The 24,515-nt window shown below is 66.3% G+C and overlaps 4 protein-coding genes and 2 non-coding genes across 8 annotated transcripts; 2 read left to right on the forward strand and 4 right to left on the reverse strand.

The window, feature by feature from the left end:
* Positions 1–37: 37 nt before the first annotated feature.
* On the reverse strand, positions 38–5,437 carry DNAJC5G (DnaJ heat shock protein family (Hsp40) member C5 gamma). The gene is made up of 4 exons (XM_015284988.4): positions 5,210–5,437; positions 4,878–5,091; positions 758–902; positions 38–511 (listed from the first exon to the last, which is right to left on the reverse strand). Exons 1-4 carry the CDS (start codon positions 5,320–5,322, stop codon positions 429–431), a joined length of 555 nt encoding a protein of 184 aa, XP_015140474.1. The 5' UTR covers positions 5,323–5,437; the 3' UTR covers positions 38–428.
* Positions 5,438–6,460: 1,023 nt separating this feature from the next.
* LOC776992 (uridine-cytidine kinase-like 1-like) lies at positions 6,461–12,595 on the reverse strand. Of its 3 annotated transcripts, none has more exons than XM_046939400.1 (14): positions 12,370–12,595; positions 11,914–12,020; positions 11,681–11,851; positions 11,436–11,507; positions 11,141–11,330; positions 10,992–11,053; positions 10,653–10,669; positions 10,057–10,155; positions 8,372–8,465; positions 8,214–8,276; positions 7,565–7,687; positions 7,382–7,489; positions 7,145–7,301; positions 6,461–7,060 (listed from the first exon to the last, which is right to left on the reverse strand). In XM_046939400.1, the coding sequence occupies exons 2-14, from the start codon at positions 11,929–11,931 to the stop codon at positions 6,987–6,989; spliced, it is 1,248 nt and encodes a 415-aa protein (XP_046795356.1). In that variant the 5' UTR covers positions 11,932–12,020; positions 12,370–12,595; the 3' UTR covers positions 6,461–6,986. The 3 variants fall into 3 exon arrangements, with proteins under 3 accessions (XP_046795356.1, XP_025004923.1, XP_025004922.1); XM_025149155.3 differs by having other exon boundaries at positions 11,649–11,851; XM_025149154.3 differs by having other exon boundaries at positions 12,326–12,595.
* A 187-nt stretch (positions 12,596–12,782) lies between these two features.
* Positions 12,783–16,480, forward strand: SLC30A3 (solute carrier family 30 member 3). Its single transcript, XM_025149156.3, has 8 exons — positions 12,783–12,895; positions 13,537–13,730; positions 14,928–15,074; positions 15,150–15,303; positions 15,390–15,579; positions 15,665–15,770; positions 15,913–16,047; positions 16,129–16,480. The coding sequence occupies exons 1-8, from the start codon at positions 12,834–12,836 to the stop codon at positions 16,272–16,274; spliced, it is 1,134 nt and encodes a 377-aa protein (XP_025004924.3). The 5' UTR covers positions 12,783–12,833; the 3' UTR covers positions 16,275–16,480.
* A 41-nt stretch (positions 16,481–16,521) lies between these two features.
* GTF3C2 (general transcription factor IIIC subunit 2) lies at positions 16,522–22,801 on the reverse strand. The gene is made up of 17 exons (XM_015284987.3): positions 22,311–22,801; positions 21,606–21,891; positions 21,136–21,230; positions 20,910–20,987; positions 20,683–20,781; positions 20,387–20,608; positions 20,175–20,286; positions 19,920–20,037; positions 19,051–19,082; positions 18,736–18,865; positions 18,497–18,641; positions 18,190–18,351; positions 17,970–18,057; positions 17,731–17,859; positions 17,452–17,583; positions 17,077–17,184; positions 16,522–16,990 (listed from the first exon to the last, which is right to left on the reverse strand). Exons 1-17 carry the CDS (start codon positions 22,796–22,798, stop codon positions 16,811–16,813), a joined length of 2,604 nt encoding a protein of 867 aa, XP_015140473.2. The 5' UTR covers positions 22,799–22,801; the 3' UTR covers positions 16,522–16,810.
* A 315-nt stretch (positions 22,802–23,116) lies between these two features.
* LOC112532222 lies at positions 23,117–23,280 on the forward strand. Its single transcript, XR_003074681.2, has one exon. It is a non-coding gene; the product is annotated as a U1 spliceosomal RNA (small nuclear RNA).
* A 542-nt stretch (positions 23,281–23,822) lies between these two features.
* Positions 23,823–23,986, reverse strand: LOC112532223. The gene has a single exon (XR_003074682.1). It is a non-coding gene; the product is annotated as a U1 spliceosomal RNA (small nuclear RNA).
* Positions 23,987–24,515: the final 529 nt, after the last annotated feature.

The raw sequence follows: 24,515 nt of genomic DNA on the forward strand, positions 1-24,515 counted from the left end.
CCCCCGTTCTCCGAGACAAGAGACCACACGGCTGAGCTCCCCCCCCATCAGCCTTTAATGGTGCCCGTAAAATCTATACAAACCCACGGAAAGTGCCTGAAGGGTCCCAGCCCCATAAGCGAGCGCGGTGCGGTCCCGCGGTGGGGCAGAGAGGGGCGCGGCGGGCAGCCCCTCCTCCATCCCTCCCTCCCTCCCCTCCCCCCCCCCCCCCACACCCCGGTCAGCCCCACAGCAGCGTATGGCACACAGCGCCCGTCAGGGGGGTCCGGCCCCGGGGTTACAGTGCTACCGGTCTCGGTCACAGCGCTGCAGGACGGTTTCACCTGAGATTGTGGCCCCTCCCCAGAGGGGGGCCCGGGGAGTAGCAGTGGTCAGGGAGGAGGTTCTACCACCCCCCCCTCCCCCCCCAACCCGGCACATAGGCGGCCCTACGCCTCGCTCCTGGCTTCGGCAGCAGGCAGGGGCTGAGCGCTGCTTGGGGGGGGCTGCGCTTCCACCGGGACCTGCGGGTCTGGAAAGAAAACGTGTGGGTCAGCGGAGCCGGGGAGGGGATCCTGGGGGTCCCGGCAGCGATATGGGGCTGCCCGTTGGCACCAGCACGGCCCTCACGTTGTACACACCCCAAAGAAACCAAGGGAACCTCCAGCCCCATGGGTCCCACCAGCCCCCAGCCCCACATGAGCCGGATGCAGACCCCCCCCCCCCCAACCCCCCCTTGCAGGACTCTGTGAGCCGGGAGCATCGGACCCCGACTCACCTCCCCCATCGTCCGCCTCCAGGTCCTTGGGGTCGACGTACTTATAGGACTCGTCCTCGCGGGGCGGGCAGCACTTCCCGCAGCAGAAGAAGCAGCAGCAGAAACAGCAGCAGCAGGTCAGCACGCCGCAGCACAGCGCCAGGGCCTGCGGGATGGCATGGCACCCTGAGAACCACGGGGCTGCTCTGACACCCCCAAGATGGCTTAAGAGACCGGGGTTGCCACGAGACCCATGGGGCTGCTCTGAGAGCCCGTGGCCCGACTGCCATGAGAGCCACAGGGCCAGGTGAGACCCCAGACCCAGGCACTGTGACATCCCAGGGCTGCCTTGAGAGCCCTGGGGCTGCACACTGAGACCCCTGGGGTCACCCTGAGACCCCAATGTCCAGCTGCTATGAGAGTCCCAGGGCCACTGCAGGACATCTGGAGCCACCCTAAGACCTTGGGGCCCTCCTGAGACCCCAGACCCAGGCACTGTGAGACCCCAGGGCTGCCCTGAGAGCCCTGGGGCTGCATTGAGAGCCCTGGGCCTGCACTGAGACCTCAGTGTCCAACTGCCCTGAGATCCCCAAAGGCCACTGTAGGACACCTGGAGCCACCCTAGGACCTTGGGGCTCTCCTGAGCCCCCATACCCAAGCACTCTGAGACCCCAGGGCTGTCTTGAGACCTCTGAGGCTGCACACTGAGACCCCTGGGGCCACCCTGAGACCCCAGTGTCCAGCTGCCCTGAGATCCACATGGGCACTATAAGACACCGGGAGCCACTGTGAGACCCCAGGACCCTCCTGAGACCCCAGACCCAGGCACTGTGAGACCCCAGGGCTGCCTTGAGACCCCTGGGGCCACCCTGAGCCCTCAGCGTCCAGCTGCCCTGAGATCCCCATAGGCCATTGTGAGACCCCAGAGCCACCTGAAACCCCAGACCCAGACACTGTGAGACCCCAGGGCTCCCTTGAGACCCCTAGAGCCTCATTGAGACCTCAGTGTCCAGCTGCCCTGAGATCACCAAAGGCCACCGTAGGACACCTGGAGCCACCCAAAGACCTTGGGGCCCTCCTGAGCCCCAAACCCAAGCACTGTGAGACCCCAGGGCTGCCTTGAGACCCCAGGGGCTGCACACTGAGACCCCTGGAGCCGATCTGAGACCTCCAGGGCCACGCTCAGACTCCAGCATCCAGCTGCCATGAAATCCTAGGGCCATTGTGAGACCCCAGAGCCACCTGAGACCCCAGACCCAGGCACTGTGAGATCCCAGGGCTGCATTGAGACCCCTGGGGCCACCCTGAGCCTCAGCATCCAGCAGCCCTGAGATCCCCATAGGCCATTGTGAGACCCCAGAGCCACCTGAAACCCCAGACCCAGACACTGTGAGACCCCAGGGCTGCCTTGAGACCCATAGAGCCTCATTGAGACTTCAGTGTCTAGCTGCCCTGAGATCCCCAGGACCATTGTAAGACCCCACGGCCACCTGAGACCCCAGACCCAGACACTGCGAGACCCCAGGGCTGCATTGAGACCCCAGAGTCCAACTGCCCTGTGAATCCCTGGGCCACTGTAAGACTCCAGGAGCCACCGTGAGACCCCAGAGCCACCCTGAGACTCCAGACCCAGACACTGTGAGACCCCAGGGCTGCCTTGAGAGCCCTGGAGCCTCATTAAGACCTCAGTGTCCAGCTGCCCTGAGTTCCCAGGTCCACTGTAGGACACCTGGAGCACCCTAAGACCTTGGGGCTCTCTTGAGCCCCCAGACCCAAGCACTCTGAGACCCCAGGGCTGCCTTGAGACGCCGGGGGCTGCACAATGAGATACCTGGAGCCGATCTGAGACCTCCAGGGCCATCCTGAGACTCCAGCATCCAGCTGCCATGAAATCCTAGGGCCACTGTAAGACCCCACGGCCACCTGAGACCCCAGACCCAGGCACTGTGAGACCCCAGGGCTGCCTTGAGACCCGTGGGGCCACCCTGAGCCCTCAGCATCCAGCAGCCCTGAGATCCCCATTGGCCATTGTGAGACCCCAGAGCCACCTGAAACGCCAGACCCAGACACTGTGAGACCCCAGGGCTGTCTTGAGAGCCCTGGAGCCTCATTGAGACCTCAGTGTCCAACTGCCCTGAGATCCCAGGGCCACTGTAGGACACCTGGAGCACCCTAAGACCTTGGGGCTCTCTTGAGCCCCCAGACCCAAGCACTCTGAGACCCCAGGGCTGCCTTGAGACCCCAGGGGCTGCACACTGAGACCCCTGGAGCCGATCTGAGACCTCCAGGGCCATCCTGAGACTCCAGCATCCAGCTGCCATGAAATCCTAGGGCCACTGTAAGACCCCACGGCCACCTGAGACCCCAGACCCAGACACTGTGACACCCCTGGGGCTGCCTTGAGACCCGTAGAGCCTCATTGAGCCCTCAGCGTCCAGCTGCCCTGAGATCCCCAGGACCACTGTAAGACCCCAGTAGGCACCATGATACCCCAGAGCCACCCTGAGACCCCAGACCCAGACACTGTGAGACCCCAGGGCTCCCTTGAGACCCCTGGGGCCACCCTGAGCCCTCAGCATCCAGCAGTCCTGAGATCCCCATAGGCCATTGTGAGACCCCAGAGCCACCTGAGACCCCAGACCCAGACACTGTGAGACCCCAGGGCTGCCTTGAGACGCCGGGGGCTGCACAATGAGACCCCTGGAGCCGATCTGAGACCTCCAGGGCCACCCTAAGACTCCAGCATCCAGCTGGTATGAAATCCTAGGGCCACTTTAAGGCCCCACGGCCACCTGAGACCTCAGACCCAGACACTGTGACACCCCTGGGGCTGTCTTGAGACACGTAGAGCCTCATTGAGTCCTCAGCGTCCAGCTGCCCTGAGATCCCCAGGACCATTGTAAGACCCCAGGAGGCACCATGAGACCCCAGACCCAGTCACTGCAAGACCCCAGGGCTGCCTTGAGACCCCAGGGGCTGCACACTGAGACACCTGGAGCCGATCTGAGACCTCCAGGGCCACCCTCAGACTCCAGCATCCAGCTGCCATGAAATCCTAGGGCCATTGTGAGACCCCACGGCCACCTGAGACCCCAGACCCAGACACTGCGAGACCCCAGGGATGCATTGAGACCCCTGGGGCCACCCTGAGCCCTCAGCATCCAGCAGCCCTGAGATCCCCATAGGCCATTGTGAGACCCCAGAGCCACCTGAAACCCCAGACCCAGACACTGCGAGACCCCAGGGCTGTCTTGAGAGCCCTGGAGCCTCATTGAGACCTCAATGTCCAACTGCCCTGAGATCCCAGGGCCACTGTAGGACACCTGGAGCCACCCTACGACCTTGGGGCTCTCTTGAGCCCCCAGACCCAAGCACTCTGAGACCCCAGGGCTGCCTTGAGACCCCAGGGGCTGCACACTGCGACCCCTGGAGCGGATCTGAGACCTCCAGGGCCACCCTGAGACTCCAGCATCCAGCTGCCATGAAATCCTAGGGCCACTGTAAGACCCCACGGCCACCTGAGACCTCAGACCCAGGCACTGTGAGACCCCAGGGCTGCCTTGAGACACGTAGAGCCTCATTGAGCCCTCAGCGTCCAGCTGCCCTGAGATCCCCAGGACCATTGTAAGACCCCAGTAGGCACCATGATACCCCAGAGCCACCCTGAGACCCCAGACCCAGACACTGCGAGACCCCAGGGCTGCATTGAGACCCCTGGGGCCACCCTGAGCCCTCAGCATCCAGCAGCCCTGAGATCCCCATAGGCCATTGTGAGACCCCAGAGCCACCTGAAACCCCAGACCCAGACACTGTGAGACCCCAGGGCTGTCTTGAGAGCCCTGGAGCCTCATTGAGACCTCAGTGTCCAGCTGCCCTAAGATCCCAGGGCCACTGTAGGACATCTGGAGCCACCCTACGACCTTGGGGCCCTCCTGAGCCCCCAGACCCAGACACTGTGAGACCCCAGGGCTGCCTTGAGACCCCTGGAGCCTCATTGAGTCCCCTGGGGCCGCCCTGAGCCCCCCACTGTCCAGCTGCCCTGAGATCCCCAAAGGCCACTGTAGGACCCCCGAGGCCACCGCGCCCCCCCCTCCCGTTCCCCTCCCGACCCCCCCGGAGCCCCGCGGTGCCCGACGCCCACCTGGAACCACCATTGGGACATGAGGAAGTAATGCCGGACGGCATCGTCTCCGAACTGCTCGGCCACGTAGAGGCCCAGAGACCCGTACTGATCGTACAGCCGCCTCCGGTCGGCGTCGCTGAGCGTGGCGTGAGCGCTGTTGATCTCCTTGAAGCGTTCGGCCGCCGCCGGATCGTCGGGGTTCTTATCGGGGTGGTAGCGCAGCGCCAGCTTCCTGCGGGCACACGGGGACGCGGGGCGCTACGGCACGGCCCGTTACCGGGCGCTACGGCCGCCCCGCTACGGAGCGGTACGGAGCAGCGCGGCCCGTAGCCGCCCCGCGCCCGCCCTACCGGTACGCCCGTTTGATCTCCTCGGGCGAGCTGCCCTTCTCCAGCCCCAGGACGCGGTAAAGGCTCTCTCCGACCCTCGACAGCTTCCGCTGCGGCCTGCCCGGCTCCGCCATGGCCGCGGCAACCGCCGGGTGGCAGCGGGCGCGGGGCAGAGCCCGGCCGGGCCGGCAGGGAGCGCGGAACCGCCGCCGCTTCCGTCCGTCCGTCCGTCCGACCGACCGACCGACCGACACCGCCCCGAGCGGGCGGAGCCTGCGATGCGGGGCAGAGCCCGGCGGAGGGCTGCGAGCGCCGGGCGACGGCCCCGGGGTCAGCCAGCAGCGCCAGCCTCACACACCAGCCCTCAGCCCCCAGCACTGACCCCCAGTTCTAATCCCCAGGCACCAGTCTCCCCTCCCCATTAGCCCCCCCCCCCCCATTAGCCCCCAGCCCCTAGGACCAGCCCCCCCCCATTAGCTTCCCCCTCCCCATTAACCCCCCCAATTAGCCCCCAGCCCCTAGGTCTAGCCCCTCCATTAGCCCCCAGCCCCTAGGACCAGCCCCCCCCATTAGCCCCCAGCCCCTAGGACCAGTCCCCCCCATTAGCCCCCAGCCCCTAGGTCTAGCCCCCCCATTAGCCCCCCCCCCCCCATTAGCCCCCAGCCCCTAGGACCAGCCCCCCCCCCCCCATTAACCCCTCCAATTAGCCCCCAGCCCCTAGGTCTAGCCCCTCCATTAGCCCCCAGCCCCTAGGACCAGCCCCCTCCATTAGCCCCCCCCCCCCATTAGCCCCCAGCCCCTAGGACCAGCCCCCCCCCCATTAACCCCCCCAATTAGCCCCCAGCCCCTAGATCTAGCCCCCCCCCCATTAGCCCCCAGCCCCTAGGACCAGCCACCCCCATTAGTCCCCCCCATTAGCCCCCAGCCCCTAGGACCAGCCCCCCCCTTGGCCCCCAGCCCCTAGGACCAGCCCCCCCATTAGCCCCCAGCTCCCAGGACCAGCCTCCCCATTAACCCCCCCATTAGCCCCCAGCCCCTAGGACTAGCCCCCCCCGTTAGCCCCCAGCCCCTAGGACCAGCCCCCCCATTAGTCCCCCCCATTAGCCCCCAGCCCCTAGGTCTAGCTCCCCACCCCACTTGCTCCCAGCCCCGAGCACTAAGCCACAACCGGCAGGCTCCAGGTGGTGCCCTTCCCATTGGGGACACCCTGGAACAGCCCCCCACCCCACACACCCGCTGCCACCCGCCCCCCCCTCGCTCTGAGCCATCGGCTGTGGCCGCGCTGCTCCTTTATTCCAGTACAAAACGAAGGCGGCCACGTACAGTACGGAGTGGGAGGCAAAGCGGAGGGGGGGGGGCCCCACTGCCCCCGTGGCCCCCGGCCCGAAGAACCTGAGCAAGAAGCATGGCACGGCCCAGCCCTGGAGGGATGGGGGGGCCGAGGAGCAGCCCCTGCGCCAGCGTGGTCCCCTCCCCCCAAAAAGGGATCTTGGGGGGGAGGGGGGGTGGGAGGGGGGGGGAACAGTATGGCCCCACCGCCATGGGGCTGGAATGCAAAGGAGTGTTTGAATATCAAACCCTCCCCCACCCCCCCGTGCCACGACGGAGGGCAAGGAGGAGCCCCCCCCCCCCCCAACCCCCCCATCCCTGATGGTCTGCAGCAGCACCGAGGGGGCGGCTGCTCAGAATAAATACAAATAAATACAGATTCCAGCAACGCAGGACCCGACCCGGGACCCCGCTGAGTGGGTGGGGGGGAATGGTGGCGCTGTGCCCCCCCCCCGGGGGGCCGGCAGGCTCAGCAGTCCATGGCTTCGCTGTCGGTGCAGGCGGGCGGCGCATCGGTGCCAAAGTACCTGTCCCCAAAGTTCCCTGCAAGACGTAGGGAGGGGTTGAGGGGGGGTGAGCAACAGGAGCGGCCACCCCCATCCCCTCCTCGCCCCCTCCTGCCCTCACCGATGCCGGGGATGATGTGGAACTCCTCGTTGATCCTCTTGTCCACGGCCGTGGTGATGATGCGGACGCGGGGGAAGGCGTAAGCCACCGAGTGCACCCCCATCTCGGCCATCAGCAGAGACAGCAGGAAGATGCGCTCCTCCGGCACGTCGTGGTCCTGCAGCACGGCACCATCAGAGCCCGGCCTGTGCCCCCCTCCCGTGGGCTGCGAGCCCCCCACCCTGCCCTGCCCCTCACCAGCAGCACACGCACGGCCATCATGGCAGCGGCGCCGGTGGACACGGTGCTGTCCATGAGGATGACGTAGTCCTCGCTGATCTCCTTGGGCAGGCGCAGGTAGTGCAGCTGGGGGAGGACAGGCGGTCAGGCATGAAGGCGGCGTGCTGGGGGCTCAGCTTGGGGCCTGCAGGTGCTGCTCACCTCGGGCTCCCCCGTGTCGTGGTTGGTCTGGATCAGGATCTTGCCCAGGCGGATGTCCTTGCAGACGGCGGTCAGTGCTTGCTCCATGGTCTCCCCGGCTCTCAGGATGGACACGCCGGTGATCTGGGATGGGACAGGAGCCCTGCATCACGGCCACATCCTCTACACTCATTGCCCTCCTGCCCAGTCCTGCTGAGCCTCTGCCCCCCTCGCTCTGAACCCAGCTGCTCTCTGGGGGCTCCCGCAGGACCTGGTGGGACCCACAACCACCCCACAGGACAAGGGACAGCCCTGCGGCTGACCAACGGTTGGCCAACAGCTGACTGACAGTTGACTAATGGCTGACAAAACAATGGCTGACCAGCAGTTGACGAACAGTTGATGAATGGTTGGCCAACGGTTGGTCAACAGTTGACTGACAGTTGACCAATGGTTGGCCAAGAAATGGATGACCAGTGGTTGACCAACGGTTGGCCAACAGTTGACTGACAGTTGTCCGACGGTTGGCCAACGGTTGACCGATGGTTGGCCAACAGTTGACCGACGGCTGGCCAACAGTTGACTGACATTTGACTACTAGTTGCCCAATGGTTGGCCACTGCACTGTCCCCGTTGGTGCCCAGTGGATAAGAGGACCAGTACATCTCACCCGCTGCCTATGGAACCGCTTCCCCTCATAGGTTGTCCCCTGCGGCGTCTCCACTGTGACTGACTGTAGAAAGGAAAGGCAAAGAGAGTGTGGGCAAAGCCAGCCCCACGTGGCCCCACTGCCTCTGGGGCGATGGGGATGGAGGGCCAGGGCTGTACCTTCAGTGGGAGGAAGGAGAGTGCGTGCTCAATCAGCAGCCGCATCAGGCGCTTGGAGTAGAAGATGAACTCGTCCCTCGTGGTGTCCTTGTTCCTGTGGGAGGATGGGTGCTCAGCAGCCGTGTGGCCAACAAGGGACGTGAGCACGGAGCAGCCCTTGCGGCTGGAGCCTGGGGACATGCTGACAATGTGGGAGGAAGCCTACAGAGGTGGCGGGGGCTTGGAGCATCCCAACGGGGAACGGCTGACAGCCCTGAGACCATTCAGCCCGGGGGAGAGAAGGCACAGAGCTGTGGGATTCTGTGAAATTCTGAGAGGTGCGGCGAGACTGCGCCAACGCTGCAGTGCTGAGGGAGGCGAGAGGGAAAGTAAATAAACACCCCACAGCACGTTACTTTCTTGAGAACACAAGGGAGACAAAAGGAGCCCTAACAGCTCTCAGCTGGTCAGCAGATGGAAGTGGTGGCGTTGGCAGCGGTCCCCGAGAGGCAGAAGGATATTGGATATTTTTATTCTGTATTTTGGGACATCATCTCCCACTTCTCGCGTCGCACGGCGCAGATGACAGACAGCCCACCGACAGCAGCGTCGGAGAAGGGCGAAGCGATTGATTCTATCTCAGGGGTATTTCTGTGCTCAGACCTGGGTACCTTGCAGCCAGGAGCTCTGTGAGGACCAGGAAAGCCCAACAAGCCTTAGCACAAATCAGGCAGCGCATCCTGCCAGGGCACAAAGTCCAGGAGCTCAGGGCAGAGCTGACCCAAGCCCTGCAGCCTCAGCTGCCAGCACGCATACTGGAACCCTTCCACGTGTACAAAGGGACTGGCGTGCAAACAACGGCAGGGAAACGCCGTTCTGTGTCCACACAGGACTACTTCCTGCTCCCCAGCTCTGCACAAGAGCTGAGGATAGCCCTGGAATCCCCTTCTCCCCGAGATGCCAAGCCTGGATTTGCAATGACGCAGCGAGCTGCTCGTCTGCTGCCAGCTTGTGGTGCTCACAGACGGCTGCGGCATGGGGAGCCCCGGCACCATGCAACAGGGCTGCCAGCACCCACCGAGTGGGAAGGCAGACCCAAAAGAGGAAGGCTCACCTATGAGCACCAAAGCCAAAGCCACTGAGCCGCCCCCAAACACAGCGCCCTTCCACCACAAGAGTTTCTCAGCCCAGGTTCCTACAAACTGCGTTGCTTCGCTTTTCCTCCCTTCCCGTGGGCTGCGGTAAGATGTGAGGGGGTGGCTGACGGGCCAAGCCAACGCCCCTCATAAATGTGGTGTTTTTCCATTTACCATCTGGAAGAGGCAAAGTCCGCCTCCCCACAGCCCGGGCTGCAATGCACGGCGCTGCCGGTGAAGGCAGATTAGTGGGGCTGATCCCCTCCCCCCGGGCAGCTGAGCCAGCAGCCAGCTCTGAGCAGATTAAGGTTATCAGACACTTGTGGCCTGGGAACAGGAGTGCAAAACAACAGCATGTCGCAGGTCCCACAGGATTAGGTCTCAACCTTACGAGCGTGCTATTGCCACCTAGAGAAAGCAGAGCGTCGGTGGGGAACGAAAACCAGAGTGAGGGCAAAGCCACGGGGCAGCAGCTGGGTCCTGCTGGAAGCACTAAGGGGTGGGATGGGCAAAGCGACACCAGCCTTTGTAGGGTCACGCTACAGAACAGCCCTCGTGGGGGGGACTCACCTGATGATGGTGTGCATGCCCCGCACCTGCGGTGTGTTCTCCAGCACGCTCAGCGTCGCCGGCAGTGGTTGCCCCTGGTGGGCTGAGGCCAGAGCTGCCCTGCAGCAGAGAGCAGCGGTCAGAGCCACGCGGTGCACACGTACGTGCAAACTTCTGCCAGCACGCGGGCAGTGGGGAAGCAGCTCTGCACGGGCAAGGTGTGCTGGGGACACTGGGTGGTGCTCTGGGACACTGCATTGCAGCGTGAGGATTGCCCTGCTGCAGGTGCCCACGTGACAGGGCAAAAATGAGAAAGGAGCAGCGGGTTCCCCTATGGGAGCAACCTCCAACCTTCAGGGCATGGACTGTGCTCCAGAGGGGGACAGCAGCAGTACGTGGAGGCAGTCCCACGAACGCAGCGCAGCTGCATGCACCCCAAATGAGCCGCACGCACAGCATTCACCCCTGAAGCTGAGGAACAGCACCTGCACTCAGACAACTCAGCAGAGCTTCAGCCAGCAGGGATGGGGAAGAAGCAGAACAAGAGGACGGCGGGGGCCGGCAGCCACCCCCCCCCCAGAGCTGGCCGTAGCCCAGCCAGCAGGTCCCCAACGTACCTGACAGTGATTTCTCGCTGGGTGGGACAGCAGACGTTCAGCGTGGCAAAAGGGGAAAAGAAAAAGAAGGGACATTTGGGTCACCGTGCCAACAGCGCTGGCTCAGCTCCTACGGCTGGACAGGGAAGGGGAAAACCCCACTGCAACCAAGAATGGAGCACGAGCTGCTCGGGACTGAGGGGTGTGCCAGGAGGATGAGGGCACAGCACAAGCGGGGTGCTGCCCCATCCCCGCTTCCCAGCCCTCATCTGCCTCGAGTCACGTAAAGGGGCGACACCGAGATCCAGGGGGAGCGGAGCGGTGAGCAGCCCCCTCCTCACCCCTCTGCCAGCCCCTCACCTTCTCCAGCTGGCTGTGCACGTGCTGCACGATGAGGTCCAACGCCACCGAGTTCTCCCCGCCTGCCCGCAGAGCAGAGAATACGGGGTGAGGATGCGCTCCCAACCGCCGCGGCGGGATGGGGTCGGGTGCCAACGGCCGCGTCTCACCCCGGGGCACCACGATGTCCGCCACCTGCACGCTGGGCTCGATGTACTGCTCGAAGGCCGGCTTCACAAACTTGTGGTACTGCTTGATGACGCCCACGATGTCGCGCCCGCGCTCCATGATGTCCCTCTGCAGCCTCCGCACCAACCGGATGTCCGAGTCCGTGTCCACAAACACCTTCATGTCCAGGAGCTGGAACACTGGGAGGGGTGAGCACCCCCCTCTGCAGCCTCCCCCCTCTCCCCCCTCGCCCCGACGCCCCTCGCTGCGCCAGCAGGACCCCTCACGCGGCGATACCTTCAGCAGCTCCTTGTTGGCGAAGGCCAGGATGCCCTCAAACACGATCACGTTGGCCCCGTAGACCGTTTTCTGCGGGGAGAAAAGCGCTGCTCTCCCCACCCCCTCTGTGGCAGCCCCCAGAGCCGGCCTGGCTGCTTCCTGCGCCCACCCCGCAGCACGCGGGGGTCCCGCATCAGGGACCTTAGGGCCGCCCCGTATCTCAGCCCTCACCCCGAAGGTGAGGGTGCCCCGCGCGCACCCACCCACTCTCGGCGCCGGCTGTGCGTGGTGAAGTCGTACACGGGCACTTTCACGCTCTTGCCCTTCTTCAGCTTGCGGAGGACGCTGACGAGCAGCTCGAAGTCGAAGGCGTCCGGGTGGTCGAAGTTGTAATCGCTGCGGGCCGCCAACGCCTGCTGCCCCTCGTCCAGCACCTGGGAACGGCGCCGCTCAGCACCGCGCCGTGCAGCGCCTCCCCGCGGCGCTCGGCCCTCACCTTGTAGAACGAATCCATGGACAGCAGCACGACCCAGGGCACGTCCAGCGCCTCGATGATCCGCGTGGCCACCGTCGTCTTCCCCGACGCGCTGCCGCCGCACAGCCCTGAGGCGAGCGGGCACCGTCGGCGCGGCCCGGCCCCGGACTGAGGCCGCCGAGCCCAGCCCCGGGCTGCGGCCCGCAGCCAGGCCCGGATGGAGGCTGAAAGCCCGGCCCCGGTCCCCCACGCCCATCCCAACCTCAAATCCCAGCTCCCGAAGCGGAGCTCGACCCCGGGCCCGAGCCGAGCCCCGGCCCCGCTCCACGTCCCAGCCCTCGCACCTCAACCCCGTCCCACTCCCAACCCCCGCTCCCGCCCCCATCCCCCGAGCCGGGCCGCAGACCCCCGCCCCGCCCCGCCCGCCCCGCACCGATGACGAAGGCCTCTCCCACGGGCGCCCCGGTCTCGCTGTACCAGGGCGGCCGCCCGGCCGTGTAGATGGTCCGCTTGCTGGTGCGCAGCAGCGGCGGCTCGGGCGGGCCCTGGCCTTGGCTGGCGGTGCGGCGGCGCGGCGGGGCCAGCGGGAGGCGGCTGAGCAGCGAGCCCAGGGAGCCGGGACCGGGACCGGGACCGCGCTCGGGCCCCGCCGCGCCCCACTGCCCGCACCGCTCCCCCGCCTCCAACGCCGCCATCACCGCGCGGCGGCCGCGGGGCCTGGCGGGAAGGGGCGGGGCGATCGGCGGAACCACGCCCACGCTCGAGGCCACGCCCACGGCGGCTCTTGTAGGCCACGCCCCCTTTCGCTAGGACTGCGTGGGCGGGGTCAGGCGAGGGGGCGTGGCCTGCAGGCGGAGCGGCGCCCCCGAGGCGGGGATGGGGGCGTGGCCATCGGGAGGGGCGGGGCCTCGGGGTCCCGGCGCCGCGCGGTGCTGCCCGGCATGGAGCGCCCGTCCGCGTCCGGCACCGAGAGCGCCAGGCTGCTGGGAGCGCGGGGACACAGGTACCGCCGGGCTGGCACCACGGCACCGCTTCGTCAGCATCCCCATACTGGCGTCGGCACCCCCAGCACCGCATCACCGGCACCCCGTCATTGGCATCGGCACCCCATCACCGGCACCGCATCACCGGCATCCCCATACCGACATCGGCAATCTCAGCACCGGCACTCCGGCACCGGCACCCCCTCACCGGCGTCGGCACTCCATCACCTGCATCACAACACCGGCATCCCCATACCGGCGTCGGCACCCCCAGCACCGGCACCGCATCGCTGCCATCGGCACCCCATCACCTCCACCCCCATCCCAGCACTCCAGCCCCGGCACGTCCATACCGACCGCACTCCAAACAGCACCTCCATACCGACACTTCCACCCCCAGCCCCACCACCCACCACCCCAATACCCCCATCACCCCCTGCCCCCCCTCCCCCCGCCGCCCGCGGGACCCGCAGACCCCCCTCCTCCGTTTCATGCCGTTCCCATTCCGCTGTCACCCCCACCTCCGTGCCACCCTCGGGTCCCTCCTCAGCCGTCCATCCGACACCGCACTGCCGTCCCCCGCACCGCTACCATCCATCCATCCATCACCCCACGCCGGTACCACCCCCCACCCCCACACCGGTACTGCCCCCCTCCCCAGTCTGTTCCCAGGCCCCCGGGACGCCCCAGCCCTGCTGCCCCCCAGGAAGGACACGCAGGAGCCGGGGGGGGGCCCGCTGTGCCCCTGCGGCCCGGCTCCCCCCCCCGGCCCCATCCCAGAGAGGCTCCAAGCACGGAGGCAGCTGAGCATCGCCTGCAGCGTCTGCTGTGTCTTCATGGTTGGGGAGGTGATAGGTAAGGGGATGGGGGGGTGGGATGGGAGGGGATGGGGAGTTGGGATGGGAAAGAATAGGACATAATGGGGTGAGATGAGATTTGATAGGATGAAGCAGAATGGGACAGAATGGGAAAGGACATAATGAGGCAGAATGGGACATGATGGGATGGGGTGGGACATGGTGGGATGGGACGGGATGAGATAGGATGGGACAGGGTGGGATGGGACAGGGTGGGATGGGACATGGAATGGGACAGGGTGGGATGGGACAGGATGAGATAGGATGGGACATGGTGGGATGGGATAGGGTGGGATGGGACATGGTGGAATGGGACAGGGTGGGATGGGACATGGTGGAATGGGACAGGGTGGGATGGGATAGGGTGGGATGGGACAGGATGGGACATAATGGGATGGGACAGGACAGGATAGGAGAGGATGGGATGGGATGGGACATGGTGGGATGGGACAGGACATGGTGGGATGGGTCAGGATGAGATAGGATGGGACATGGTAGGATGGGACAGGGTGGGATGGGACAGGACATGGTGGGATGGGACAGGATGGGACATAATGGGATGGGACATGGTGGGATGGGACATGATGGGACATAATGGGATGGGACAGGACGGGATAGGAGAGGATGGGATGGGATGGGACATGGTGGGATGGGACATGATGGGATGAGGAGGGACAGGGTGGGATGGGACATGGTGGGATAGGACATGCTGGGATGGGACAAGATGGGACATAACAGGATGAGACGTGATGAGATGGAGAGTTGGGATGAAACGGGAATGGGGTGGGGGATGAAATGGGAATGGGGTGGGGCATAACGGGATGTGATGGGGTGAGATGAGATGTGATAGAATGGGGAGTTGGACTGGGACAGAATGGGACGTGATGGGACGGGGAGCTGGGTCAAAATGGAATATGATGGGATGGGGAGCTGGGATGGAGCAGGATGAAAGATAATGGGGCAGGATGGGATGGGGCAAAATGGGAAAGGACATAATGGGACAGGATGCAACATGATGGGATGGGACAAGGAGTTGCACTGGGACATAAGAAGACACAATGGGACGGAGGGTTGGGATGGGACGGAAACGGGATGGGACACAATGGGATGAGATACAGTGGGATGAGGAGTTGGATTGGGACGAGGTGGGCGCAGTGGGATGGGACGCCGTGCCAGAGCCCGGTGCCACCCACAGGCGGGTACCTGGCGCATAGCCTGGCCATCATGACGGACGCAGCCCACCTGCTGACAGACGTGGGCAGCATGGCCGTCAGCCTCTTCTCGCTCTGGGTGTCCACCCGCCCACCCACCACCACCATGACCTTCGGCTGGCACCGCTCAGGTGAGGGGGGGGGGGGCTCAGCCTTAGGGCTGCCCACGGTGAGGGGTCCCGCTGACCCCCCTCTTCGCCCCGCAGAGACGTTGGGAGCGCTGGCCTCCGTGCTGTCCATCTGGGTGGTGACCGCAGTGCTGCTCTACCTGGCGGCCGCCCGCATCCTCAGCGCCGATTACGAGATCGAGGCGCGCACCATGCTGGCCACCTCCGCCTGCGCCGTGGGTGCCAACCTGGTGTACGTCCCCCCTTCCCCTTCCCCCTTCCACCCCCAGCCCCAGATGCGCCCCACGGCCCCGGTGCTGAGCGATGCCCTCCCCGCAGCATGGCCTACGTCCTGCACCAGGGCCACGGGCACGGCGTGGGGGGCTATGAGCAGCTGGAGGGGGGCTGCCTGCCCGGCCGTGCCCCCCTGCCCGGCAGCACCAGCGTCCGCGCCGCCTTCGTGCACGTGGTGGGGGACCTGCTGCAGAGCGTGGGCGTCCTGCTGGCGGCCACCATCATCTACTTCAAGGTGTGGGGCTGAGCTCTGCCCTCCCTGGGGGGGCACCGCAGCCCCGCAGCCTCACACCATTGCCCCTCTCCCCCCCACTCCGCAGCCCCAGTGCAAGATCGCAGACCCCATCAGCACCCTCTTCTTCTCCGTCTTCGTCCTGGGCTCCACCGTCACCATCCTCAGGGACGTCTTCAGGGTTCTCATGGAAGGTGAGGGGGACGTGGGGGTTCCTCGGGGCTGCAGCCCCCACCCTACAGCCCTTCCCTGTCCCTCCCAGCCCTATGGGGAGCAGCTGCCCCCATTCCCCAGCCCCAAATGGAGGAAGGGGCTGGGGGTGACCCCTTGGCGCAGGAGCCCCGCGGGGAATGGCAGTGAGCGCAGTGACGGAGGAGCTGCTGGCAGTCAGTGGGGTGAGGGCCATCCACGACCTACACGTGTGGGCGTTGACGCCGAGCCACCCCCTGGTGTCGGTGCACGTGGCTGTGGGTGAGTGCCCCGCTCATTGCACGCGCCCCACAACACAGCCAGGGCCCCGTGGGGCTGAGCCACGGTGCCCACCGCCTGCAGATGCCACCGCCGACCCCGAGACGGTGCTGCGGGACGCCACGGGGCGGCTGCAGCAGAAGTTTGGCTTCGCTGCGTGCACAGTGCAGGTGGAGCGGTACGTGGAGGCGGCAGGGGGCTGCCCACACGGCCACAACCCTCTGGCATGAGCCCCCCCCACCTGCTGCGGGGCTGCAGCAGTGCCTGGGGGCCACAGCTGCGCCCTCCCCTCCTGCTGCCCCCGCCGGAGGGCAGGGAGCGGGGCAGCGTGGGGCTGGAGCTCGGCCCCTTCCCCTCTTTGTGTGTCAGTGTCTGTGTCTGTCTGTGTTCGTCCCGTCGCGCGGGGCTGCGGCCCCAATAAAGGTGTTGGAGAGCAGCCGAGGGCTCAGAGTAGGGGAACTCCGGACGACACCGCCATTACAAAACGCACCACTTTACTGCACTGCTGCCACCACGGCTCAATGTGAGCGATTCCAGAGCCCCCGGCACCGGGGGGTGGGGAGCACAAGCACAGCCCCACGCACGGCCTCAGCCCAGGGCAGGGACACAGCAGCCGTCCCACCGCCCGCCCCGCACCAGCACAAAGCGCAGAGCACAGCACAGAGCCCTCCGGGCCCCGAGGGGACAGCGGGAGCACCGGGTCCCCGGGGAAGGAGCACCAAGGGGGGGGGCACGCAGCCCCCACAGCCACAGCGAGGGGCCAGGGTTACTCGGAGGGGGGGCTCACAGGAGGGCCGGGGTGGGAGCTGTAGCGGGCACGGCTCTGCGGCAGCAGCTGCGGGTCCACAGCAGCTGCCAGCCCCGCCAGGCAATGCAGGCGCACGATGCCCGCCTGTCCCCCCGACACCAGCCAGCCACACGCCTCCAGGTTGGGGCTGAAACGCACCTGGAAGAAGGGGGGGTGTCAGGAGGGTCCCACACCCTGGAGATGGCACAGGGAGCTGGGCTGGGGGGGGAGGGGGGCTGTCTCACCTTGTGCAGGGCTTCCAGCTGCAGGCGGTCAAGGCTCAGCTCTGCCTTCCCCTCCTGTTTGTGCATGCGGCGCATGGGCTCACGGCTGGGGAAGTTCTTGAAGCTGCGCTGTGAGGGAGGGGTAAAGGGGAGGCAGGGGGTGGGCACACTGTGAGGTGCAGAGGGTGGCACCCCCACACCCTGCCACAGCCCCCAGGTTCTGTGCTGGTGCTGGGTGAGCTGAGCTGTCCCCGTCCCACACCTCGCTCCTCAGAGGTGTGTTCTGCCCCGTACTCACAGCTCTGAGGCTGAGCGAGGGGTGGGGGGAGTCACACCGTCACCCCCAGTCCCGCTGCTCCCAGCCAGGAGAGCCCAGCTGCCCCCCAACCCTCATACCAGATCGGTGTCCCGGAACCGCACGTAGGCTGTGGCCACCATCTCACTGTAGTGCCGGGTCCTGGGCAGCACTGGCTCACCGCTCCCTGGCACTGCAGGGCTGCAGGGCAGCAGGTCAGCTTTGTACACCGGCTGGGGGAGAGAGGAAGCTGAGGGGGAGGGGTCCACATCCCTCTGAAGGGACTACGCCCCAAAGTCCCATTGTAGTGCCCGGATGGGAACACAGAGCAGCACTTTTCCATTGGCACAGCCGCCCCCCAGCCCAGCCCAGCCCCTTACAAATCTGCGGTCCGAGGAGCGCTTGACATTGAGCGGGTTAACAGCCAGGTCGGGCAGCACGGCAGCCACCAGCTCGCCTGTGATGTCCCCAGCGGCCACCGTGTTCAGCCAGTCCGAGCCCGAGATGCTCTGTGGGAACAGAGGAGCTGGGGAGCAGCTCCCAGCAGTGACGGTGCCGTGCCCCAGCGATCCGTGGGCCTGGGACTGCTCCACGGGACGGAGCCGTGTCTGCCCCTTACCCACACGGTCCCCTTGCGAGGAGCCACAAAGTACGCCTTGTAGCCCAGGTACCCAGCATCGATGTAGTGGATCCCACAGAGACCGTAACTGCAACAGGAAAAGGCCAGGGCTGAGCTCAGAGCAGAGCTGCGTCCCAGCCCTCCTGCCCCCATTGCTATCTACGCATGGCCTCTTGGAGGGCAGGAGCCCACCCTTCCCCGGAGACCTCCCGGCACTCACGAGGCATAGCAGTTGTCCTGGGCCACGGTGACACCATTGTAAGGCAGCAGCCAGGCCACCTCAGTGCTGAGGAAACGCTTGATGCTGTTGATGGGTTCGTAGAGGCGTCGCAGGTCCCAGAATTTGATCTTTCGGTCGTTCCCTACCGTGACCAGGAAGTTGCTGAGAACCAGGAGAGAGGCGGCACTGAGACCCCAGGGCTGAGCTGTGCCACCGGCTGCAAGCTACAGAGCCCTCCCCCTAAAACCACCCAGCGTCTCAGGCACCGTCAGCACTGAGCTGGCCCATAGCAGCCCCACGCTCTCACCTGTTGGCTTTGCACCACTCGATGCTCCGCACGGCGTGGTCGTGGGCCAGGAAGCACTGGAAAGGGTACAGCTGGAGAGAGCCGTCGGGGTGGGACACGCGCTGCAGCGGGGACGCGGTCAGCAGGTTCCAGACGGCCACCGTGCCTGCGGGCAGAGGCGTGCTGCTGTGGTGAGCCGCCCCAGAACCACAGCTTGGAGCACGAAGGGCAAGAGCCGCTCCCTGAGAACAGGGGCTCACCATCATAAAACCCCGCCGCCAGGTGCTGGTGGGGCCGGGAGGGCATCCAGGAGAGGCTGAAGCACTGCCCGCACTCGGCCGCGCTCCCCGCCTGGATGGAACCCACGTGCAGTGCGGTGGTGTGCCTCACCTGCAGGGAGAAAGGACACAGGTAAGGCCACCCTCCGACACCGCCCGTCCTGGGAGCGGGAGATGCGTGGGGGTGGGAGCGTGGTGCTGGGGGCAGCGAGCTCTGAGAGCTTCCCGGTGCCCCCCCCAGCTCCCCCCGCCTGCAGCAGGCAGGATGCACGGTGGGGCAGCAGCAGGGACACTGACCTTGCAGATCACGTGCTTGGGGGGGGACCCATCTGGAAGAGAGCGGAGGAAGGTCAGGGCAGGAGCTGCTGGCCACCTCCAGCTTGGCACAGAGCTCCCACATCCCCACCCACCCCGCTCAGAGCGGCGCCCCCACTGCAGCCCAGCACTGCTCTCCCGCACCCCAACGTCCCACACGCACACACCCCGAGGCGCCCGCGGCACCCCCGGCACCAGCTCAGAGCTGCGGGGAGGACGACGAGCTCCGTGCCCCGCGCTCAGCAGGAATCCAGGCACGTCAGCACCCCTCGCAGCTCAGCGGAGGCGGTGAGACGCAGAGAGCCATGCATCATCCCCGGCACCGCAATCACTGCGGGGTCGCAGAGCCGGGAGCGCCGAGGCCCCGCACTGCAGCGAATCGACGCCGGCACCGGCGGCGACGCGCAGGGATGGGACGTGATGCCGCAGCATGGCCGCGCCCGGCTGCTCCGAGGGAGCGTCGCAGGCTGGGGAAGGATCCAACCCGGCCCACGTGGGGCTGCGGCAGCAGAGCAACCCATCCGGAACCGGAGCGCGGATTGGGGCTGGAGAAAAGGGCGACCCGTTTCCCGTCGGCGGAGGCGAGCGGATGGATGGGGGCTGTCAGCTGCGGCTGAGCGGCCGCGGACGGCTCATCAATCTCAGGCGGCCGCCGGCAGATGGGAGCATTACAGGGAGCATTACAAGGACCATTGGGCAGCGCCAGACCCGATCGGAGCTCCGATCCCAGCCACGGCGTACAGCTACCGGCCACGAGGAGGCAACCCTCGGCACAGCTGCGGCCCCGCTGCAGCTCTGGGCTTCCCGGATCTCTGGGCACAAAGGGATGAGGGCGGCGTGGCTCTTCCTACCTTTTACCTGGGTTCTCGTGCAGCTCTGCAGCGCGCCAGGGTGCGGGAGGGCGTACAGCACCACGCTGCCATCTGAGAAAGCAGCAGCCAGGAGGCCGAGCCGGCTCATCCGCGGGTGCTGTAGGACAGGCAAAGGCTCTCAGCCTCCCCCTGGTTTTTGAAAGGAGCCTCGGGATCACCGCGCTCTGTCCAGGGAAGGCAGCGCTTTGGCGCAGCCACAAGCGGGGAAAAGCCACATCCAGCCTGCACACCCACCTTTGAGGAGCCTCCAGGAGGCTCCCAAGCGCCGCTGGGGCAGAACTTCATGTCCCAGACGCAGCCGTGGTCAGCAGCGATGGCGTACGCCAGCCCAGCTCTGTCAGCAGAGCTGTGGGCGGAACCGCGATGAAACGTTGGAGCCGGAGAGCGGCAGCCCCACGATTGGGACACAAACAGCCCCATACTGTCCCCTCTTCTCCGCCACTCACCCCTCCTGCAGCGTGCCCAGGCCCCAGAGCTGCAGCAGCGCGGGGCCCCGGTGCAGCCCCACCACGCTGTGCGTCTCCTCCATGGTTCTGTGGCAGTACAGAGCCACGTACTGCGCGGCCGCTGCACCCTCCGGCGTCGGGCACCACTCCATGGCCCAGATGGGGCCACCCACAAAGAAGGCCGCGTCCCGGCGCTCCTCGTGGGGCTGCAGGGAGCTGAATCTGTGGCGAGGAGGGGGTCAGGGCACCAGGCAACCGGGGCTGCACGTGGCAGGACCCCACGATCGCCCACTGACCTGTTCAATCTGTATAAAGCGCCGCCATCCTCAAGGCCCTCCCGCTGGACGCAGAAGAGCGGAGACTTCTCCTCCACCGGCAGGTATGGGGCAGCTTCGCTGGGGAGGAATGAGCGTGAAAAGTGTCATCCTGTCCCTAACAGGGGGTGACCTACGCATGCCACAGCCGCCCTCCAGCACTGTGTCCCCACACGCAGCCCCTCCCCTCCCGGCGCTGCCCACAGTACCTTTCAGACAGATGCATCCAGTTGTGTGCCAAGGGGATCCAGTCAGGGAATTCCCACTGCGAGTGCACCTGCTCCCGCCTGCAGGGGATGCCACGGACATCAGCACTGACTCTGCTGGGCCCAGCAGCCGGGTCCTGCCCCACATGTGGCCACCGGGAGGGACCGCCCGGATGCGGGGACGTCCCCATGCTGCGCAGATGCCCCACGGCCCTCCACCCCCACTCACAGGCTGTAGGTGAGGCTGGAGCACTTCTCCACCGGGGCCATGATGGAATTGTGGAAGCCATTGGGAGCAACACCGCGGCACAAGGGCTTGGATCTCTGGGAATGAGAGTGGAGTCAGGGCAGGAGCTAGCCAAAGGGCTGCCCCCACGTCCCAGGATGAATCTCTCTGTAGTCATCCAACACCGTGTCACTGTGCTAAGAAGCCTAACATCGGCTCCAGCAGCAGCCCAGGAGCACACTCACTCCCTTCCCACCCCCTCTCACTCCCTGCTGCCCCTCCAGGAGCTCACACCCACCCTCACGCTGTACACAGCGCTATATTACCCCTACACGATCCTGTTGCAGGGCAGATCTGCCATAAAGAGCTGGACTGAGAGGGACACACACACACACACACAGCCAGCGACAGCTCACTTTGATGCTTATAGCGCGCAAAGCAAGCAGCAGTAAAGGAAAAGCTCTCCTCCTTACCCCTCCCGACGACGTCCTCACGCTGTGCCCCCGGAGCGGCTCCAGTTCAGACTCCTCACTGAGCGCTGCATCGCTTTCCTCCTCCTCCTCTGCCTGCAGCAGTACATCCTTAGAGGGCACAAAGTCGGCGTCCTGGGTGGGGTCATCGCTGTTGGCATCCTCCTCCTCCTTCTTCCTCCGACGCTTCCTCTGGACACGCTGGGGCTCCTGGGGGCCCTCAGTGGGAGCTGGGGGCTGGCACACAGACGTCAGCTCTTCCGCCAGCTCCTGGAGGTACAGCAGTGCCCTGCGACAGAGAGGCAGCGCCCGGCAGTAAGCGGAGGTGCACCGTAGCACTGTGTAACACGGTGGCACCCGGCCCAGCCCCACGCTCTGCGGGAACCATTGGAAAGGACCCACACGGCCACACGGCTCCCTGCAGGCTCAGCATCCCCCACGGCACCAAGAGGCCCCACGGGGCTGCGTGGCTCCAACTCTCTATCTGTACGCAGAGTGCTGCCGGATACACCGCCCACAGCCCCCCAGGACGCCTCAGGGCCCACCCACATCTCTGCGAGGCCCACAGAGGTCTCTCCCCACTCAGCCGGGGTTGATATCCCCGCAGCTCTCAGCTCCAGGAGCCCCACACGCTCCCCTGAAGAGGGATGAAAGCCCTCCGGGAACGGCACCCCAAAGCCGCCCGCCCGCAGCCCCGGCCCCGCTCACACTTTGGCCGCCCGCCGCCGGGGCCGTCCTCCCGGGGGGGTGTCGGGGCCATCCCGGCCGTCCCGCAGCCCCCCGGGACCCTGCAGGCCCCGGGACAGCCGCAGCAGCACCTCGGCCTCGGGGCTCCGCGAGGCCTCCCCACGCCCGTCCGCCTCCTCCGGGCGCGGGCCCTGAGGGCCGCTCGGCGCCTTCGGGCTGCGGACGGGCCTTTGCCGGGGCTTCACTGCCACCTCCCCCGGAGCCGCGGGCGATGACAGCTCCCGGGGAGCGCCGCGACCGCGGCCCCGGCGGCTCCGCTCGCGGCAGCGCGGCCCGCGCGCCCCGGCGGCGCTGGACGCCATACGGGGGAGTCCCGGAGGCGCTCCCGGGCCGCTCAGGCCGGAGCCGCCCGCATGGCCCCCGCCCCTCCGCCGTCGGCCACGGCCGCGCTCAACGCCGGGCCCGGAGCCCGCAACATGGCGGCGCGCGGCGCGCGGAGATGACGTCATGACGCCGAGGTGTCCCGTCACGTGACAGGAGGCGGCAAGACTCGAGCCGTCATTGGGAGACAGAGAGATTGGGGCGGGGACAGCGCAAAGACGGGGCGGGGCTATGCAAACCAGGTCGCACTGCATGCCGGGAGCACATCGCCCCACACAACGACTCCGCGTGGAGTCCCGTGGGCCTCGGCTTGTGAGCCGACGTGCGGGAATAGCGGTGCAGGGAGCGGTGCGGGTTAGCAGGGGAACAGCGGTTTGATGTGCGGGTCGCCGTGCGGTGCGGGCTGGTGTCGGGGCGTGGGGAGCGGGGCGGGGCGAGAGCAAAGCATACTTACCTGGCAGGGGAGGCACCATGATCAGGCAGGTGGTTTTCCCAGGGCGAGGCTCATCCCCTGCACTCCGGGTGTGCTGACCCCTGCGATTTCCCCAAATGCGGGAAACTCGACTGCATAATTTGTGGTAGTGGGGGACTGCGTTCGCGCTCTCCCCTGACTTACGCGGTGCAAAGACAGAACGCTGCTCTTCCCCTGTGTTCCTCGCAGCTCTCCGTGCCGCGGTGCCGCCACAACCGCGGCTTTCGCCCACCGCCGGAGCGCGGCGCTGCTGTAAAGGAGCGGCTCTGCTCTCCGCTTCCGTCTCCACGGCCGTTCCCGGCTCTCCCGTTCCCCGCCGCACGCCCCCACGAGCCCACCGCGGAGCGGAGCGGAGCGGCCCGTCGGTTCTGCCGGCACGCGTCGCGTCCGCTGCGCGACGAACTCAGCGCGGCTCTCTCTGCGGTCGGATCGCTGCCGCAGCTCCGCACGGCGTGCGCTGCGCTGAACGCGCCGGGAGCGCCCGGCTGCAGCTCCGCGCCCCGCACCGGCACCGCTCGCAGCCCTTCGCAGCGCGGGGCGAGCAGAGAGAAGGCGGCGGGGAGATGCAAACACCGCACCGCGCGGGGCGGCACCGCAACACAGCCCGCCCCGCACTGCTGCAGCACAGGCGCTGCGCTCCACACGACCACCACTCTCGTCTGTCTTTGAACCACGCAAATCAGGGGAGAGCGCGAACGCAGTCCCCCACTACCACAAATTATGCAGTCGAGTTTCCCGCATTTGGGGAAATCGCAGGGGTCAGCACACCCGGAGTGCAGGGGATGAGCCTCGCCCTGGGAAAACCACCTGCCTGATCATGGTGTCTCCCCTGCCAGGTAAGTATGCTTTGCTCTCGCCCCGCCCCGCTCCCCACGCCCCGACACCAGCCCGCACCGCACGGCGACCCGCGCTCCAAAGCGCTGTTCCGCCCCGCCCCACTCCGCACCCATTCCGGATCGCCGTTCCGCACCCCACGCGCTGCCCGCGGCTGTCCACGCGGGATCCGTTGGTGGCGTAGTGCTCCCGGCATGCCGCGCGCGGAGCGCCCTGCACTCCGATCTGCATAGCGGTCTGTATGGCCACGCCCACTGCCGAGGCCCCGCCCCGCAGCCCCTCCACCCGCGCGGTCACGCCGGGCCCGCGGCCTTCGTGGGGCTGCAGGCGGCGGGTCGCGTCGTCACGGCGTCGAATCGGGTCCGTCACCCGGGATCCGCTGCTCGGAACCCCGTGCTGGCTGGGCCTGTAGCAGACTCCAACGATAGCATCAGTCTTACTGGCCTTGGCTTTTATTCTGACCCATAAGCTCCCGACCCTATCATCACCATCATTAATTTCCATACATTCACATTCTTTCTTAACACAGAGGGCTACAC

This window comes from Gallus gallus, chromosome 3 (assembly GCF_016699485.2).
Source record: "Gallus gallus isolate bGalGal1 chromosome 3, bGalGal1.mat.broiler.GRCg7b, whole genome shotgun sequence".
NCBI classification, from domain to species: domain Eukaryota; kingdom Metazoa; phylum Chordata; class Aves; order Galliformes; family Phasianidae; genus Gallus; species Gallus gallus.

What these genes read in the sequence shown, in the direction of transcription:
- DNAJC5G (XM_015284988.4), bottom strand. Translation starts at nt 5,322, where the DNA reads ATGGCGGAGCCGGGCAGGCCGCAGCGGAAGCTGTCGAGGGTCGGAGAG. An exon ending in GAGATCAAACGGGCGTACCG is followed by an intron (nt 5,092 to 5,209) that starts GTAGGGCGGGCG and finishes GTGTGCCCGCAG; the next exon opens with GAAGCTGGCGCTGCGCTACC. An exon ending in GGAGGCGGACGATGGGGGAG is followed by an intron (nt 512 to 757) that starts GTGAGTCGGGGT and finishes TTTTCTTTCCAG; the next exon opens with ACCCGCAGGTCCCGGTGGAA.
- LOC776992 (XM_025149154.3), bottom strand. Translation starts at nt 12,587, where the DNA reads ATGGCGGCGTTGGAGGCGGGGGAGCGGTGCGGGCAGTGGGGCGCGGCG. An exon ending in CCAACAAGGAGCTGCTGAAG is followed by an intron (nt 11,331 to 11,435) that starts GTATCGCCGCGT and finishes CCAGTGTTCCAG; the next exon opens with CTCCTGGACATGAAGGTGTT. An exon ending in GGCATGCACACCATCATCAG is followed by an intron (nt 8,466 to 10,056) that starts GTGAGTCCCCCC and finishes ATCCTCCCACAG; the next exon opens with GAACAAGGACACCACGAGGG.
- SLC30A3 (XM_025149156.3), top strand. Translation starts at nt 12,834, where the DNA reads ATGGAGCGCCCGTCCGCGTCCGGCACCGAGAGCGCCAGGCTGCTGGGA. An exon ending in CTTCGGCTGGCACCGCTCAG is followed by an intron (nt 15,075 to 15,149) that starts GTGAGGGGGGGG and finishes TTCGCCCCGCAG; the next exon opens with AGACGTTGGGAGCGCTGGCC. An exon ending in GTCGGTGCACGTGGCTGTGG is followed by an intron (nt 16,048 to 16,128) that starts GTGAGTGCCCCG and finishes CACCGCCTGCAG; the next exon opens with ATGCCACCGCCGACCCCGAG.
- GTF3C2 (XM_015284987.3), bottom strand. Translation starts at nt 22,798, where the DNA reads ATGACGTCATCTCCGCGCGCCGCGCGCCGCCATGTTGCGGGCTCCGGG. An exon ending in CACGAGAACCCAGGTAAAAG is followed by an intron (nt 19,083 to 19,919) that starts GTAGGAAGAGCC and finishes GCTCTCTTCCAG; the next exon opens with ATGGGTCCCCCCCCAAGCAC. An exon ending in CAGGACAACTGCTATGCCTC is followed by an intron (nt 18,058 to 18,189) that starts GTGAGTGCCGGG and finishes TTCCTGTTGCAG; the next exon opens with TTACGGTCTCTGTGGGATCC.